Source organism: Jaculus jaculus, chromosome 9 (genome assembly GCF_020740685.1).
Source record: "Jaculus jaculus isolate mJacJac1 chromosome 9, mJacJac1.mat.Y.cur, whole genome shotgun sequence".
Taxonomy (NCBI): Eukaryota; Metazoa; Chordata; class Mammalia; order Rodentia; family Dipodidae; genus Jaculus; species Jaculus jaculus.
Genome location: NC_059110.1, coordinates 79,397,365 through 79,415,650, shown reverse-complemented (window position 1 = coordinate 79,415,650; position 18,286 = coordinate 79,397,365). Strand labels below are relative to the sequence as shown.

The 18,286-nt window shown below is 48.6% G+C and overlaps 1 protein-coding gene across 7 annotated transcripts in view; it reads left to right on the top strand.

Moving 5' to 3' along the window:
• Positions 1 to 18,286, top strand: part of Wscd1 (WSC domain containing 1) — a 42,979-nt gene that overhangs the window by 20,695 nt on the left and 3,998 nt on the right. For all 7 annotated transcript variants that reach the window (XM_045159376.1, XM_045159370.1, XM_045159373.1 and 4 more), the window contains 4 exons: positions 1,332 to 1,453; positions 13,468 to 13,627; positions 14,570 to 14,734; positions 17,350 to 17,550. In XM_045159376.1, the coding sequence (XP_045015311.1) occupies positions 1,332 to 1,453; positions 13,468 to 13,627; positions 14,570 to 14,734; positions 17,350 to 17,550 (648 nt within the window). The remainder of the gene's footprint in view (positions 1 to 1,331; positions 1,454 to 13,467; positions 13,628 to 14,569; positions 14,735 to 17,349; positions 17,551 to 18,286) is intronic.

The following is an 18,286-nucleotide window of genomic DNA, read 5'->3' as shown; positions in this document are numbered from 1 at the left end:
CTCATGGCCCCTTATTGTCCCTTCTGGTGGCCTGGACTCCCTGTGAGTCTGTCTACTTTCTCTTGCCTGTGCCTTCTCTGTCCTGCTGACCCTTCCTTAACATGTGCCTATTACCCAATCTCTCCATACCTGTCCCACCCCAGTGGCTGCTTGAATACTTTGTCCTTTGTAGCCCAGCCTTGCTGCAAGATAGCAAGGAGTGTTGTGGGCTCAGTGCACATTCTTACCCTCAACTGTGGAACCACAGTTCCAGACAGGTGTGTGGGTGTAAGGAAATGCAACCCTCTTAGGATCTGGTATGTGGGTGTACAGTGCTCCCATAATAATCCTCAGAACGTATCAGTGTGTAGGTGAGGAGACAGAGTCCCAAAGACCATGAGAAATTAGTCATGAGCTGGACAGCCCCTGGGCCCTGAGGACTTTAAGCTGGCGATTTCTGTGTGTACAAGGTGGCTTTACAAAGTATGACCTGACTCCAGTGGTTCCAGTCAGGATGGGCTTCCAAAGCCTGTGCTTTGACTGTTGTACATGGAAAGAGTCCCACCATGGCTAAGACTGGTAAGAGCTCTGCTGCCATGCCCTGGAAGACCACATGTGCAAAGAGCGATGGGGTGGGAATCAGATGTCATCTAGAGAAACTCTGATGAGTCTAGAAATGCAAGCAGTTGGTGCTGGAATGTTACAGAAGGTTTGGTTGGCAATGAGGGAGCCAATGAAGGAGGTAGGCTTTTCCAGTAGAAGGTTGGAGAATGACTTGTCAGGAAGCTTCCCATGTGATACAGGATTGAGGAGTATTCCTAGATCCCAGGCAGGAATTCAATATCAGAGTGAGGCCAACCATGATAGGAAGCGATGCAGTGTTCTGACTCCAGCAGCATAGTAGGAAGGAGCAGTCAGAAGTTACGATCTCCAAGTCTACCTGTCTTTGTATGGATATTAACAGAGTCATAGAGTTTTCCAGAATATCATTCTGTCAGGTCAACTACTGTGGAAGCTAGCACATAGGGAATGCAAAATTCAAGTAAGTAGACATTCACATGCCATCTCCAAAGACTAGGCAGCAGAAGCCATCCCTAAGCTCAGTGTTCAGCCCAGTGACCTATGTCACTGACCCTGGGTGAGCACGGTCTCCATGCATGTTGTTCCCAGGAGCTTGGCTGTTCAGGATACTTTGCCCTCTAGGATTTGAGGATTTGAGATCTGCCCCCTCCTGAGTTTTTTTTTTTTTTTTTAACATAGTCTCAGGATCCAAAGCCAGCATTTTCCCTTGTGATAGCCACCAGCAACTGCAGACACTATGTCTCACCAAAACCCCATTTCATTTCCCACAGGGCGGACTGCCACCTACCGAGGGTGCTTCCAACTTCCAGAGAACATCACTCACACCTTCTCCTCCTCCCTGACACAGGCCAACGTGACCGTGGAGACATGCTCAGGATTTTGCTCCCAGAAAGTAAGCAGGGTTACAATTTCACGATGCTTCAACAATGCAGCATGCATGGTGATCTCCAGAACAAGAGCAGAGACCAGTGCTGGGCTGTTACACACCAACCCTGTCAGCCCACATGGGTGCTGAAGAGCAAGGTCTATGTGTGTGGGTGGAGAGACTATAAACCAGTGTCACAGGGTGCATTGGGGAGGTCACAGCCAATGCCAGCGGTTTGAGGCTGGGTGGGAAATTGTCAGCCAAGGTTGTGAAGCTGAAAGGAATGTGCCTTTTATGTCTTTCTGCATGGTAGCACTTGGCACAAATGTCACATGTTAAATTGACTTTGGTAAGGAAGCTGGGCAGAAACCTCAAGCCATCTGCCCAAGGTTGGGTAGCACTGGTGAAGCTAGTACTTGACCTTAGCTAGCTCCATAGCCCTCTGAGGATTTGGAAGCTGTGGGGGCAGCTGCAGGGCAGTGCCGCAGATATCACTGTGATGTGTGTCCTCTGTGTCCCCAGCTGAGCTGGGAGCTGCCCTCTTCCTGCTTCCTATTTCCAAGGCTCTCCAGAGATGCTTTGCTCACTCGAAGGGTGAAGGACAACAGAGCTGTGTATAAGCACTTTCCTCTTGCCCAAGTACAGCCTTTAAAGTGTCTATACTATGTCAGCAGCACTTCCAAAGCCACTGTCAAGGGGGGGCTTGGGCATCAGAGCTCACAAGACAAAGTACAGCCAGCCAAGAAAGCAAGCAGATTTTTGATTTTCAAAACTCTGGTCTGAAAACAAGAGAGCTCTGAGTAGAGATGGTAAAAAACAAACAAACAAGATACTTGTCCAGCTACCAGCCCCTGCCTGTGTCTAGAAGGTAACAAGCCACCGCTTCAGGGGACCCCATACACCTAAGTTCTCAGCCATTCCCAGAACCCGCCCCCCCCGCCCCGCGCACACACACACACTAGAATCAGGAACGACGGTGGCCTGGTGCTGACTGAAGGCCAGCCTCCCGTGTCAGCAACCTGGAGAAGCCTAGCACTTCCTGTGGGTTATTTGCTTTAATCTTTCCTGCAACTCTTCGGGGGAGCTCTTCACATCCCTGTGTGCTACAAATGACAGTCCAGGCTTGCTGAGGTGAATGCATGCACAGCAGCACAGAGCCACCACCTGTGCTTTTACACTCCATGACCTCTCCATGTGACAGGGGAGGTGGTGGAAGGATGAGAAGAAATAGTAGGAAAGGGAATTAGCAGTCATTGTGACTGTGGACCTGAATGCCTCAAATTAACTTCCGGTAATATGTTCATGTGGAACACATTGAAAAGTTACCAAAAGATGTAGGGGGGATGTTGGCTCACTCCTATATCCTTTCCATCCAGTGTCACCTTGACTTTCGGTGGCCACCTTCAGAAACAGAATATGGAAGCAGTTGTATCTTTGTCTGGTCCATTACAGACCTCCCAGGATGGTCACAAGCTGCATGTGTTTCTGCACCAGACCTCTTCCTCTGGACCACCCGTCTGTATCAGCAGTCATTCCTTATCAGTGCAGAAAGTGAGCTCCTTTTCCCCTTCACACAGATGTCCTATAATTTATTTAACCAACCCCCACTGCTCAGCACACAGGGTGTTTCTAGTCTTTTGCTTTTATAAATAATTCTGCAATGACTATTTGTAGGTTATTCTGTATGAAACCAAAACTCCAAGGCAATGCTGATTCATGAGTGTGCCTTTGCCATTTTAGTTAACTTTGCAAAGTTGCCCTTAGCAGAGGTTGTACTAACTTCACACCTCTTCCAGGGGACATAAGCCACTCTTGGAGGGTCCTCCTCCCTCGGGGGACTAGGCTCTGAGTAGCATCCTAGGAAGATGCCCAAGTCTTCTAGGTATACCTACCCCTAGGCAGCTCTTTAGAGCCCAGAAAGTTCTGCCTCATGGTTACCGACAAGCATTTAAAGATTTGAAATTCCTTGCTATTTCAGACCTTCTTCACATTTACTGGCACAAACCCAGATTGCTACAATTTCACAGTGAAGCATGCCAAAAGATACCCGCAGGCTCTTGGTAGCTCAAGCCGTTTTGCACCTTAGCACCTTGACTGACTCCCTTGCAGATGAATTTCAAGGGCAAGTTACCTGCTCAGCTCTGACATGTGCAGCTAGGAAGGTTCAGGTCAGAATCACATGGCAAGGGTGTCCAGGGTTCTCAGAAATTGCCTGTGCCTTCAGAGGACACAGAATCGGAGTCTGTCAGTTTATGTTTTATCCAAGGTCCAGCAGGATGAAGTGGGACAGAGGAGAGGTGTCCTCAAGTCCTATTGTTGAGAACTGCAGGGTTTTTCAGCTGTGGAAAGAATGCCTTTTTCCAGCATTCTAGTTAAATGTGGATCTTAGCAAAGCCCATTTAGTAGGATTTAGCCAAATGCATAAGCTGTCCTTTACAGTACAGGCCAGCAACGGTGAGATCCATCCACATCCACAAGGTAGAGTTTATGGCTGAGAGGAGCCAAGACACTTGGCTGAGTAAAGCCAATGCATGAAGAAAGAAAAGGAAGCTTAAAAGAGAAGGGCTAGGTTGGAGAGATGGCTCAGCAGTTAAGGAACTTGCCTGCAAAGCATAAGGGAATGAGTTTGATTCCCCAGTACACACGTAAAGCCAGGTGCACAAGGTAGTGCAAGCATCAGGAATTTGTTTGGAGTGGCTAGAGGCCTTGCCACACCCATATCCACCCCCCTCTCTCTAACAAACAATAAATAAAATAGAATAGAGAGGGGTTGCAACTTCAGGGAAGGACTGGCGCTAAAGCATGTGGGGCAAAGTGAACATGTGGATGAGAGAACTGGGTAGCTCATTATAGGTTATGGCAACTATGAGCAGAGCCAGGGTCATGGTAATGCAGCCCAATCTGGCCAGAATGGGGTGGTGTGAAAGTTAGGGTGGAGACAAGGTATAGAAAGTCATAGGTCATCTTAAAATTTAGTGGGGACTCCCTCCCCCACATTTGGGGATGAGCGAGCTGCTGATGAGGTAGTAGGGAGGTGATGGTGTGAGCAGCATGGTGCTTTTGAGCTGTAGGTGCCACAGGAGCAAAGTCCACGTGAGAAGATGAGAGAACCACCTGGAAGGATGATGTGGCCAGTGTGGATGGTGCGTCCATCTGGGAAGGTAGGGGAGTAGAGTTCTCCATGTATCCTTCTGTGAGACAGCATTCCTTGGAGTCACCGTCAATGACACTTGGCAAAATGGTCACAGACGTCAACCTATGACCTGGCTATGGAGTGAGGGATTCCAGGTGGGACAAGAACGGTTCCCAGATGTCATACATTCAGTAAACCACATTTCATGCAACAGTGAGCTTTTGGTTCCCAGGATGATTGTCCTGTGACCCTTACCTTGGCCTTAGCTGTTAGTATAACAGGACTCAAGCCTTAGCCCTGCAGGTCCTGATGGGTGCTTGGCTTCTCCCCACAGTTGGGTCTCAGCCTTGGTACTCTTGACCATTGGGGTTGGAGAAGTCTTTGGTTTAGGATCTCCGTGCAGTGAAGGTTATTTAGCAGGGTCTCTAGCCTTTACCCATGGGATGCCAAGAGCAACTTTCCCCTCACTAGTGACAACTCAAACTGCAGATAATGGCCATAGTCCCTAGAGGTGAGAACCACACCTCCAGAGAGCTGGCTTGAGTCACTGCCTGGGCTGGTGCACCTTCCCTATGGCATGAGTCTACCTCCAGCATGGAAGCCTGGTATAGGGAATGATCTAGAAGTTGGCCTGACAGGTTCCTGTGGGGAGTGGTTTCTTCTTCTTGCCTGTAAGCAGAGAGTAGGAAGATGTGCATTGGACATGCTTAGGCTATCTAAGCACTTCCTTTCCTAGAAAGACAAGTGGTTCTGCCCCTGCAGGACTGTCCCAGTGGTAGCCTCATTACCATCTTCTCATTGGACTAAAAAACTAAGCTCAGATGCCCTATGATGTGGGAATGGCCAAATTATGTCAGGACCATGCAGTGGGCTGTAATTCAGCCATTGCAAATGTTTGCAGTTTTATGAGGGAAATGCTCATAGAAGAATGTTCAGTGAGGCAGAACTAAGCCTGGGTAGGGGGCTGGGGCTTCATTGTGGCTGGCTGGGCAGACAGCTGCCCAGAGCAGCAGATATGAGAGGTAGGGTATGGAAGTTGGAAGATGGCAGCCCTCCATTTTTGAGCTATCCTGCAAGGCTTCTTTGTGGCCCTGGATAAAAATCTAGACAGTTTTTGGTTAGTTGCCAAAAATGGATTTGGCAAGCCCCAGAAATATAGTTGAACAACAAAAAAAAAAGAATGTTTAGCGGGCAAGATCAGCCTCTTAATGATCTGGTCTTCTTAATCATAATGTCTTCATTTTCTTAAAAAAATTATACATACATACATACATATACATTTGACAGAGAGAAACAGAGAGAGAATGGGCACTCCAGGGCCTCCTCCAGATGCATGTCACTTTGTGCATCAGGCTTTATTTATGTGGGCAGTGGGAATTATGGGTACTGGGGAATTGAACCTAGATGGTTAGACTTCACAAGCAAGTGGCTTTAACCACTGAGCCATTTCCCCATCCCCATAATGTCTATTAATTTCTGATGACTGGAATGGAAATGGAAGGAACTTTGCTTATCTCCATTTGCCTTCAAGATCCTGTCACCTCCTTTAGATGCAAGGTGTGTGAGAGCAGAGAGGAAGGTAGATATTTGCATTGCTGCCTGTTTGGATCTGGGGTAATTAATTTTGAAGTCTGATATTTACACACACAAAAGCATAGGCTACTGTGGGAGCAAGTTTCCTGAATAAAGGAGGAGGGAGCCTGATGCCATCTGCAAGCAGGTTTCTAGGTGCAGGTGTGTAGGGGTCTGGTTTGTGAATGAATATTTTGATAGGAAGGATTTTTCCTTTTGCCAAAATGTTTCCATTTTTCTCATTAGTGGCTCAGAAGTGCTTTTAGTTAGGCATAGCGGCCCACACCTGAAATCTCAGCATTCAAGAGGTAAGGCAGGCTGACTGAGTTTGAGGCCAGCCCAAGCTGCACAGTCAGGCCTTGTATCAAAAAGAAAGAAAATGGCTGGGCATGGCAACGCATACCTTTAATCTCAGCACTTGGGAGGCAGAGGTAGGAGGATTGCCATGAGTTCGAGGCCACCCTGAAACTGCATAGTGAATTCCAGGTCATCCTGAGCTAGGGTGAAACCCTACCTCGAAAAAAATAAAAAGAAGAAAAGTAAATGAAAGCCTAGTGTTGTGGCTCAGTGCTAGAGCACTTGCCTAGCATGCATAAGGCCTATGGTGCAGTATATCTATATTTTTTTAATTTTATTTTTATAAGGGGTAGGAGAGAGAGAATTGGCGTACCAGGGCCTCGAGCTACTGCAATAGAACTCTATACACAGGTGTCACCTTGTGCTTACATGGGTTCGGTGGAGCCAAACCTGGCTCCTTAGGCTTTGCAGGCAAGTGCCTAACTGCTAAGCTATCTCTCCAGCTACCAGTATATCTACTTTTAAGAACACTTGTTGTTTGGATGGTTACAGCTGTAATTAACCTGTCAATTTTGGAGAATTTAGAAGTGAAAAAAATAAAATTTACCTATTACGTTACTACATCAGAATAAAAGTGAGCTAAAATAAATTTAAAAGCAACAGCTACCTTAAAATAGCCTTTTGATCTCTTATTCTAGGTGTATATGCATAGGGACTTTGTTTGGTAAATATTGAACCTTTCCTTCATGCTTTTTCAATATACCATGCTTATTTATTTTCTTTTTCAAAATATATTTTTATTATTTGTTTGTAAACAGAGAGAGAATGAATATGGGCACAGCAGGCCTCTAGCCACTACATATGAACTCCAGATGCATGCAACACTTTCTGCACATGGCTTTACATGGGTACTGGGGAATTGAACTTGGGTCATTAGGCTTTGCAGTAAAATGCCTTAACAACTGAGCCATCTCTCCACCTCCATCTTGCACATTTCTGTTTCTGTGTTGTGCCCTCTCTCACTCCCTCCTTTCTTTAATATATTTCTTTTATTGCTATTGTAAACATCTCTGCTCTGAGCATCCTTACTGGTAAACCTGTGAGAACATTCATGAAGTTACTTCCTTGAGCTGAGTTGGTAGGTGTGGCATTGCGGAGCAAAGGACATGTGCTTTTGTGTGTATACTATTAAGAATTCAGAGACAAGCTGGGCATGGTGGCGCACGACTTTAATCCCAGCACTCGGGAGGCAGAGGTAGGAGGATCGCCGTGAGTTCGAGGCCACCCTGAGACTACATAGTGAATTCCAGGTCAGCCTGAGCCAGAGTGAGACCCTGCCTCGAAAAACCAAAAAAAAAAAAAAAAAGAATTCAGAGACATTTTCCTGCTGGGTCCTGTCCTTCCCAAGTTGTTCCAAGGAAGGCATTTGTGGCCACGCCCCTGTCCTGCCACTTTCTCATTTTTTGACCCTGTCACCCCATCCTCCATTGCCTTGCCTGCTTAATGGGACTGGTGGGGCGAGAATGCCTTATCAGACTGTGGCAGTCAGTGGTTTTGTGATTTATGTTTCCAGGTATCCCTTGAGCCACGAACATTCCAGAAGGCGATTGTGATGGGTGCTATTATTCAGCCTCTTTCAGTTCATTTGCTGGGTGGAACATGTTTGAGAAACTGCCCAAGGCAGGGAGGAGCTGGTCCTTCTGGTGGAAACCAGACACCCTGGGCTGCTGCATTTTTTCGCCTTCACTCTTCTATCTGATGGAATTTAGCCTGGATCAGGTGTTGTCTTGGAGTGGGCCAGGCAGATCTACTGTCTGATGTGGTTCACGTCTTCTGAATGCTATCTCACCCATTGTGACATCCATAGGTCCACTGGAGACACTCTGACTTTTGCCCCAAACCATTTTTCTTGGCTTCTCTTATGCCCATGTGGAAGATGGCCAGCAACCGAGGCTAGAAGGCTGGAAGGGGACTGGTGAGTCAGTTGCACAGAAAAGGTGCCAGAGGGCCTTGAGGGTGAGGCCTCTGGCCCCATTCATTGAGCCTCACTCATACTGCCACCATCACAGCTGCTGAGTATCTGTTCTCTGAAAGATACCTGGATTTCACTGCAGTCCCCGTCTTGTACATGGGGACATCAAGTCAGTCCTCTTAAGTGTAAAATCACACCTGCAGATCCCAGGGCCCCTGATGAAGCTAAGGCTCAGAGATGCTTAGATGCTCATCCACAAATGGATGCAGAGCCCAGGAGTCCTGATGACAACCTTTGGGCTGTTTCTACCTCCCAGTAGCCACCTCACAGTTCCATGGTTAGTTACCACCTGTCTGGATGTGTTTTCCTTCAACCTAATGCTCACCTGAATGCAGATGTCTGCTTCTTCATCCCCATTGCCTCAGTTGCTTTGTGGCCCTTGTTCCTTTGTATATCTTCAAAGTCTTAAATGACCAGATATGTGTCTGCAACAATGGGTGCTTCCTGGAGCTGTGAACCAGGTGTGATTTCGTTGGAAAGCCACCACACCCTGGAGTTGGCACCCAGGAGTTGAGCAGTAATGCAGAGGTTCCAGCTTTGGGTCTCTCCAGAAGCCTGGTTTCCATGCCTACTCACCTGACAGGCTGATGATCTGGAGACATCGGCTGCCTGGCTCTGAGCCTCAGTTTCCCTTTGTGGAGGTTAGCATTGTCAACTTGACAAGCTTTGGAATCAGAGTGGGAACAAACCTCTAGGAATATGCATGAGGGATTTTCTAGATGAGGTGGGGTATGAGGACCTATTCTAACTGGGCAGGACCATCCCATGGGCTGGGGTCCCAGACTGCACAAAGGAGAAAGTGAGCTGCGCAGTGGCGCTCATCACTGTTCACTTCCTGCTTGCACAGGCAAGGTGCCCAGGCAACCTGTTGACCCTGGTGCCATGCCTTCCCAACAGTGATAAAATGTATCTACTGGAACTGTAAGCCCAAATACACCCTTCCCATCTATAAGCTGCTTATTGTTGGGTGTTTGGTCACAGCAGTGAGTAAAGGAGCTAATACACCCCTTCTGTGATGGCTGGAATCTCTTTAATTCTGCCTAATACTGGAGCTTCTGAGAAAGGTGCTCCAGGAAGGATGGGGTGGAGGAATCGAGTCCAGAGGGCCATCTTGGGCCGTCTCTCCATGTGTGGTGAATGTCTAGCCTGTGTTCCCCATTATCACAGGCCAGACCTTTATACTTGTAACCCACAGAGCTCTGTCTTTACTATCCCAGGGCCTAGTCCTGAGGATCCTACCCGGCTCAGGCTCAGGTTCAGGCTCAGCACCATCCCACCTGAGTCCCCATCCCAGACAACCCAGCTCAGGTGCCAGGCACAGGCTACAGGCCCAACTGTGCCTTCACCCTGCCCTGGCCCCAGGCCCAGCCCACTTTCCTCAGCCCTCTCTGCCTGATTCAGACAACCCATGTCTGTGCTCTCACTCTCTCTCTCTACCTCTCTTGCTCCTGTGTTCTCTCCCTCCACTTTCTGTCTTTTTCTCTCATTGAACCTTGGAGTGGAGGTAGGGGGAGTTGGCAGAGATAAGATTCATCAATATTTAATTTTTATGGAAATCATGTCCTTGGAATCCCCAAGGGGCTGAAAATTGTTCTGTGTTTTCAGAATGCGGTGATGTTGCTGAAGCAGTTATGTTGTAAATAAAGCCACATTACTGTCTGCAGCTCTCCCGTCGCTCTGCAAACACCCGGGAACTTGACCGTTTAATCCACTCAGGGAAGCAAAAAGGCTTGGGTCACTGGTAGCAGTGGACTGCCTGCAGCCGTGGGGTATGAGCCTGAGAGCCAGTGTCAGGATCGGCAGTGTCGTTGCTGGTGGGGTGGGGTGTGGAGAAGAGCCAGTGGGCCTGAGCAGAATCTCCAGCTTCAGAGGCTTGTCTGGCCTCTTGATGGGAAAGAACAGCTCTTCACTGAACCCCTGCTTGGGGAGGCTGTGCTCAGATGTCATGGGCTCTCGCTTCCTTTGAACCTTCTCATGCTCTTCATCCACGACCAGTAGAAGCATACCACAGTTTGTTGCTAACAACTTTTGACGGGGGTGTAACCTGGAATGGGTGTTCATTCATTTATTCACTTGTGTGTGTTCATCTGTCAAGCACTTATTGAGCATCTGCCACATGCAGATCTGTTTCCGGTTCTGAGAACATATGCATGCAAAGCATGCAGAAATTCCATCTGTTTATACCCTCATGGATGAGGCAGACAACAAGCCAGGTAAATACGTACATAACACACTGTGTGAGGATAGGTGCAGCGCAGAAAGGGGAGGTGGGACTTCTGTGCGTTACTCATGAGAAGTGAAGCTCATCCGCTCAAAGTCCCATAGAGCATTTAAAGTAGCTTCATTCACAGCAGCTGAAAACTAGAAACAGTCCAGACGTCCCTTCAAGGGCATTGATCAACACACAGTCCATCTGTGGAATGCTACATGGCAATGAAAAGGAATGATATACTGACATGGAAAAGAACACAGACATATTGAACAAGTATTCTTCTATATATAAGAGAAGCCAGGCACACCAAAGCGTATACCAGGTGATTCTATTTCTGTGACACTCTAGGGTGGATACAGCCCATCTGTAATGACAGACATCAGAACAGAGTTGCTTTGGGTGAGGGAGGGATGATGGAGAAGATAGAGGGGCCTCTGGGAGAATGGTGCCCATTTCATATGGCTTCATCATTACTGGTTAATCTGTCTTTGGGGCCATAGCATTTCATCCAGGCACTTATCAGACACAAAGTATGGCAAAGGAATAGGGTGTGTCCATGAAGGTGGCAGGGCATTGTGACTTGGAAAGGGATGGCCAGGAGAGGCCTTACGTGATGATAGCTTGGAGATAGTAAGGGACATTGAGCCATGAGGGTATCTGGGGGAAGAACATCCCAGGTAGCTGGAACAGCCAATACAGATGCCCTGATACCAGAGCCTAACTGGAGGGGTTGCAAGACAGCCATTGCCTTAATTGGCTCAGACTACTTGGGCTGTTTAGCTGAAAAGCTTAAACAACAGGTGTTTACCTCCACCCAGTTCTGGGGGCTGGCAGTCCAAGGTCATTGTACCAATAGGATTGGTTTCCCCTAAGGCTTTTCTCCTTTGCCTGCATCTTCTCCCCGTGTCCTCACATGCTTGTCTGTGGGGTCTGTGGCCTGACCTCTTATTAGGACACCAGTCACGTGGAAGTAAGGCCACCCTAACCTAATAGCTTCATTTCATAGCAAGTCTGAGACACTGGTTAAGTTTCAACTTATGAGTTTGAGGAACACAGTTCCATCCATCACTGCTCACATGGATGGGAGTGTGGGAGACACAGCCAGACCTCCCACATGCTCTCAGATCTCGATGTGGGAGCCTGCCACATGCTCTTGCAGTGCCATAGGATGAAGGCGCTACTATGGAACAAGGCCAGACACTGGCATGATGAGAGGGGTGGATGGAACTGCAGAGGCCAGATTGTTTTTTATGAACTCATGTCAGCAAGGAATCTTGCTTCCCGAAAAGCAGGCCGCGTTGTAGGGGTCAGGACACAGACTGGGCCTGCCCTGAAGCCTTCTAGCCTCATAGGAACCCTGTACACGGAGTGTAGTTAGAGATGCTGCCAATCTGTTGTGTCCCACGAGAGCAGTAGCACCTGAGCTGGAAGAAGGAAGGGAGGTTGAGCGGCATGTTCCAGGAACTGCTGAGACTAGGGAAGTCGCTCTATCAGCGGCTGGGTGGGGTGTTTTCTCCCAGCCGGGCCCTCGCCTTGGCCTTGCTCGCCTCACCTCCCCTGCCTGTGACACTGTTTCTCTTCTAACTTGAGTGCTGAGCTCCCAGCTTTACCACGCACGCATGGAAAATGCTATTGATTTTCCTTATTTATTTATGAGAGTTCTTGCTGTGGGCAAGAAATAAAAAGGTTTGTGCAGCAGCTCCCTTCACAGTGAGCACCACTCTCCACCCACTGCCTGCCTCCCCCCTCACACAGGCTCTCTTCTCCCTGCACTCCAGGAAACCTGTGGTTCTTCTTGCAAGACAGAGTGGCTGAGTAGCCCACTCGCTGCCTTTTGCATAATGGGTACATTTTTTAATGATCTGTGTTTAATGTCCAAAAAAGTAAGAAGGCCAAGAATGGCCCATTCTTCTGTAAAGCATTGACTGGCTTTCACACCCCTTGCTGGACCATTTGCGCTCATTTCATCCAACTGTCCACCTACAAGGGGGTTTTATTGATATTTATCGATGTGAGATTCAGAGAGCACATTATGTAATTAAGATACTCGAGCAAGTGAGCTGGGATCTACATTCAGGTCCTCAGGGTGCCAGTGTCCAGTTCTCTGCCCCAAGGAAGAATGAGAACCCCCTTGACAGCTGCCTAGGCCTACACAGTGCGGTATCTCCCTTCTCCTAGCCTGGTGAGGACCTTCCTTCTTCAGAAAGCCCCATCACATGAAAGCCCTCAGATAGGAATACGATTTGTGTTTCTCCACCTCTTCTGTGTCCCATGCTACTATGGGACCTTGTGGACAAAGCTTGCCTTTGATCCCTTTCTAGGGAGGTGGCTGGCCAAGGAGGGCCAGAGGGAATGGAGTTTCCTCTCAGGGCTTGAGGTCTTCTTTTGTGGCATGTGGAGCCCTGTGGCAGTTTGGCTGGATCTTTGCCCCATAGGTTCACCCGTTCCAATGCCCTCCCTATGGCCCTTGCCCACCCTGGAACTTCTGGAAAACGCCTAGATACATCCTGAGCTGAATTCCAGCTTTTGCCCTGGATCTCTGACTTTTGCTCACCCTCTTCCATAGTTTGATGACTGTCGGCTTGTCGCTGACCCACTCTGCACTTTTGCTACTTGGAAGTTCCATCTTGCTAAGTCTCCCCTGGAACTGAGCATAGACTAACAGTGGAGGCTGACCGTCATCTGTTCTGACTCCACGTGGCCAGCAGCCCTTATACCAGGCCCAGCTGTACGGGAGCTCTAAGAGTACACTGCTCACCCTCCCCGCATGCCTCTCTTCCTCTTCTTCCCTACAGGAGTTTCCCCTGGCCATTCTCTGGGGTTGGGAGTGCCACTGTGCCTACCCCACCCCCCAGTTCAGCCTGCGGGATGCTGTGGACAGTTCACTCTGTGGTCAAGCTGCAGAGGTTCAGAGGCTGCCGGGCTACTGTGAAGTCTACCAGACACCCATTCAAGGTGAGCCCTGTATCCCTCATGGACTGTGGCATTGGAGAGCCAGGGCGAGCTCGCAGGCTGGAGAGACCAGGCATTCTGGAGTGTGCATCTTGGGGTGTGTGAGGGAGAAGTGTGGAGGGGGTTGAAGTCATGGCATTGCATTTAGGTTGGCTAGGGAGAGGGCAGGAAGAATGAGGCCAGGCCCAATTTGAAAAATCTGAGTAACTGAGAATGGCAGAGTGGAAGAGCAAAGGGAGATAGACCCAAGGGATAGTGGCAGGGACTGAGGTGGGGAACACAGGAAGTGGGAAGCCCATGCTCTCCAATGCCTCCAAGCCCTGGTGTCCATCTTGGGATGGGTATCATCACATAGGCCCCGGATAACCCTAGGGACTGGGCTGAGAACCAGTTAACAAAGAGATAGGCTCCTACTTTAATCCAGCATGTGCTGTGCTCCAGCCTAGCCCAGCAGCTTGGAGGATGGTTCCCAGGTGACTTCTTATGCATCTTCCAGTAGCCCGAGGGAGGAGCATGAGAGGCAGAGTTGAATGCCTGAAGTCAGCCCAGCCTGAGCTCCTTTATGCTATGTGGTGTGGCTTGGTCCTGCCACATTCCCTACCCACCTCCTCGAGCAGAATTTGTATTTCTCTGTACTGTGCAGAATCCAGGGGTTAAACTGTAGTATTGCAACAGAGTGAGGACAAAATCCCACAGGACACCCAATGCCCACACAAACCCTCACTGAGGCATGGGAGGCCTTCTCAAGGCACCAGGTTCTCTTTGGCCAGCCACGAACCCATGCAGCCAAGGTACTGGTGGCACATCCTTTCACCTCTTTGGCCCCGAGTTTTCCCATGTGTTAAATGGAACTTGGACCATCAGTGCCTTGTCTGAGGGACTCGCACAGCAGATATGTGATCATGATAGACGTGAGTAACCCTATGATGACCTGTGGACTTTTAGACACCCGGTGCACAGACAGAAGGTTCCTGCCCAACAAGTCCAAGGTGTTCGTGGCTTTGTCGAGTTTCCCAGGAGCTGGAAACACATGGGCGAGACACCTCATCGAGCACGCCACCGGCTTCTACACCGGGAGTTACTACTTTGACGGAACCCTGTACAACAAGGGTGAGCCCCAGACCAGCACCTCATAAGCCATGCCCACCTCCAGTCACTAGAGCTGCTGCTCAAACTTGAGGGTGTGCACAGAAGCGCCCAGAGGCTTTCTAGAGCACAGACTCCTGGCCCATCCCCAGAGCTGGTCCATGGAGTGGCCCAGACATTGCATTTCTGACATGCTCAGGGAACACACGAAGGAAGGTCCTGAGATAAACAGCCCACTTGGGCTTCAAAAGGGAAGACTCATAGCTTAGATTCCCTGCCCCACTGCCATAAACATTTCTTGAATTTTTCCCTAATTGTTAAAAAGCTCAGTCAATAGAGTGAGAGTTAATCTGTTCATTCCATTCTTTAAGGCAAGGGGTAGCTCATCAAAATGTGATTTTTAAAATAGGTCCAGAAATCTTTAAGAGTTTTATGATTTCTAATCTTTCCCTTGTAGAAATAAGAGGCCTCATTATGCCAAGTAAATTAACTTAAATGGCTCAAAACTGTGTGCTGTTTAAGAACAGAGAACCTCAGACAAGTCAAGTGGCATCTAAATTTGGCAAAATGTATTTTTCGCCATTGTCAAGTGGCGCCGTGTTTTTTCTGTGTTTTAAATCTAGAGTTGGGTTTAGGAGAAGACGATAATATCAGAAACATACTATAAAAACTGGCTTCACTGCAGGTTCTGGGATCATCCACAACAGTCTTTTTTTGTTGTTTTTGTTTTGTTTTTGAGGTAGGGTCTCCCTCTAGTCCCGGCTAACCTAGAATTCACTGTGTAGTTTCAGGGTGGCCTTGAACTCATGGTGATCCTCCTACCTTTGCCTCCTGAGTGATGGGACTAAAGGCACGCGCCACCATGCTCAGCACCCAAGACAATCTTGAGCCACCATTGTCCATACATGAAATGTAGCCCCCTCTGGGCATCTACAGATGGGGAAGGAGGGGCCAGAGAAATACCTGGTCCTGCGCATTCTGCTGCCCCTGGGCTCAGGGGCTGTTACCTACCTCGTTATCTTAGAAGGCTTTGCCAGCTGCTTGGGTCTGTATATGGCTGAGTGGTCCAGAGTAGACTAGCCAGTAGCGAGGCTGGGATGCATCCTGCACATCTTTGCACCTTGGAGGAATGTTAGATGTAGCCACTGACCTCAGAGCCCCCACAGAGTGATTGCACACAGGTATTCGAAATCCACAAGACAGGTCCAGTGCCAGAAAGTCAGTGGGTACGTGTGGTCTGGCTGGTTACTATGACGGTGTGCCTATAAGAGGTACAAAAAGCACCCTGTGCCTCTGAGTTCTTAAACACTAAAGCTCAAGTTTATTTAGCCACAGTTTAGATCTTTCTCTTTTGGCATCTCCCAGCTATTTGTAAAATGATTCAACAGAAGGCGTTTGGCCCATGGCTGTGGTGGGTGAGTGACCATATTTCCATTTTGAGAGACTTGCATATTCTAATCATTGGAAGACCCTCTACTACTGTAGATACAAACACTTCTTAACCACTCATAAAGGGGGCTGGGAGGACTCATTTTGTTTCCAAGAGCCCAAGACAAGCTCATGAACATGCACAGGGGCTGTTCTCAGAGCTATATGCATGGGCATTGCTAGCTTGTGGCCAGGGAACTTCAAGTGACATCCTTCCAGGATGCTTTCTAAGGCATGGCTATGTGCTTTCCCCTGTACTTTGCAGTTCCTAAACCTCTGTGCTCTATGCTTGAGCTACTCTACCCACTAGACTGTAAACTTAAGTTAGGGTGTAGTTGCATTCCTTTATTGCTGACTTCGAGCCCTGCACAGTGAGCCACAGTGATCTTTGTGGAATCATGTATCTCTGGGGATAGATGGATGGAGCCTGGCCTCTTCAGGCAGTTGTAATTCAGGTTCTAAGCACCCAGTACTGGCCAAGGAGCCAAGGAAGGGCAGTAGAGAGGTTAACCAGTGGGACCAAGTCTCCATTCATAAAAACTGGACCTTGGGTCCACGAATGCTAAGGCTGAGAACCTGGCCAGCATCTCTGACACCTACGATGAAGAGTCTCCGTGCATGCCAGGCTGGGGACCTGTGATAGGACCTGACCATGCAGTCAGAGGTTGAGGCTTCCACCACAATGGGGACCCCACCCCCACTGAGGGGGTTGGAAGGTGGGGACTTTACAGAGATACGTGGGGCATGTGGAGAGAACCCTGGCACTGATTCCATGGTGCTGTGTGGTACTGGGCCAGTCACACACCCACTTGGAGTCTCAGTCTCTTCGTCTGAGATATCGGTAACTGATAAAATTATTTATGATGCTCAGGTGAAATCATCTCCATAAAAAGCATGAAGTGTGTGTGTGTGTGCGCGCGCGTGCATGTGCGTGTGTGCTCATGTACACAATATCTCCCACATTTGTTGATAGGCCCTCTGCTCCCCATTATATCCCATACAAACACCATCTTTCCCCTCTGTTGCATATCTCTTGCTCTCACTTGCCCTGGGACAGGGGGTTACTCCTGGACGGCCTCTCCTACCCCCATCCATAGGTCCCCTTAGTTCTCCCTGGGATGTCATAAGACCTTCTGCTGTTGTGGAACTAGGGCACTTGGAATGGGAGAGGATGCTTTCCTTCACAGAGTCCTCTCATACTTCCTGAGCAGGGTTCAAGGGCGAGAAGGACCACTGGCGGAGCAGGCGTACCATTTGTGTGAAGACTCATGAGAGTGGCCGGAGGGAGATCGAGATGTTCGACTCGGCCATCCTACTAATCCGGAACCCCTACAGATCTCTGATGGCTGAATTCAACAGGAAATGTGCGGGGCACCTGGGCTATGCACCTGACCGCAACTGGAAGAGCAAAGGTTAGCAGAGGATGTCCAGGCAGGGGACTGAAAGGTATGGCAAGAAGGGCAGGAGCAGTGCACCGTCCTGAGACTTGCTTCTGCTTGGCCTGATGTGAGCTGGTTTCCTCCTCATCTTTTCCAAGTCTGATCTGCCACACAGTCTGGTGTTATGTGGATGCCAGCCTAATGGTCAGCCAAGAACTTTGTCTGTGCCCATCCAGGAGGGCAGTGACTCACACAGAGCTAGGACAGCCTGGTCAGTACCCTTCTCTGCCTGCAGCTCCAGGTTCCTTCATTAAAAAGTGAGGCCAGGGCTGGAAGGATGGCTTAGCTGTTAAGGCATTTGCCTGCAAAGCTAAAGGACCCAGCTTCGATTCCCCAGGACCCATGTTAGCCAGATGCACAAGGGGCATACACGTCTGGAGTTCGTTTGCAATTGTTGGAGGCCCTGGTGCCCATTTGCTCGCTCTCTATCTCTCTCTTTCTCTCTCCCTCTGTCAAGTAAATAAATAAATATATCATTCATATATATATATATATATATGTATATATATATGTATATATATATGTATATATATATATATATATATATATATATATATATATATATATATATATATAAAGTGAGGCCATACCCACACATCATGGGGTATTCCAGGATCAGTGAGGTAGCATTCATGCCCAGTTTGTGGTTGGTACCATGTGTCAGGCCCCTCCTAAGCTTCACTGACTTCACTGTGTCCTAAAGGGGATC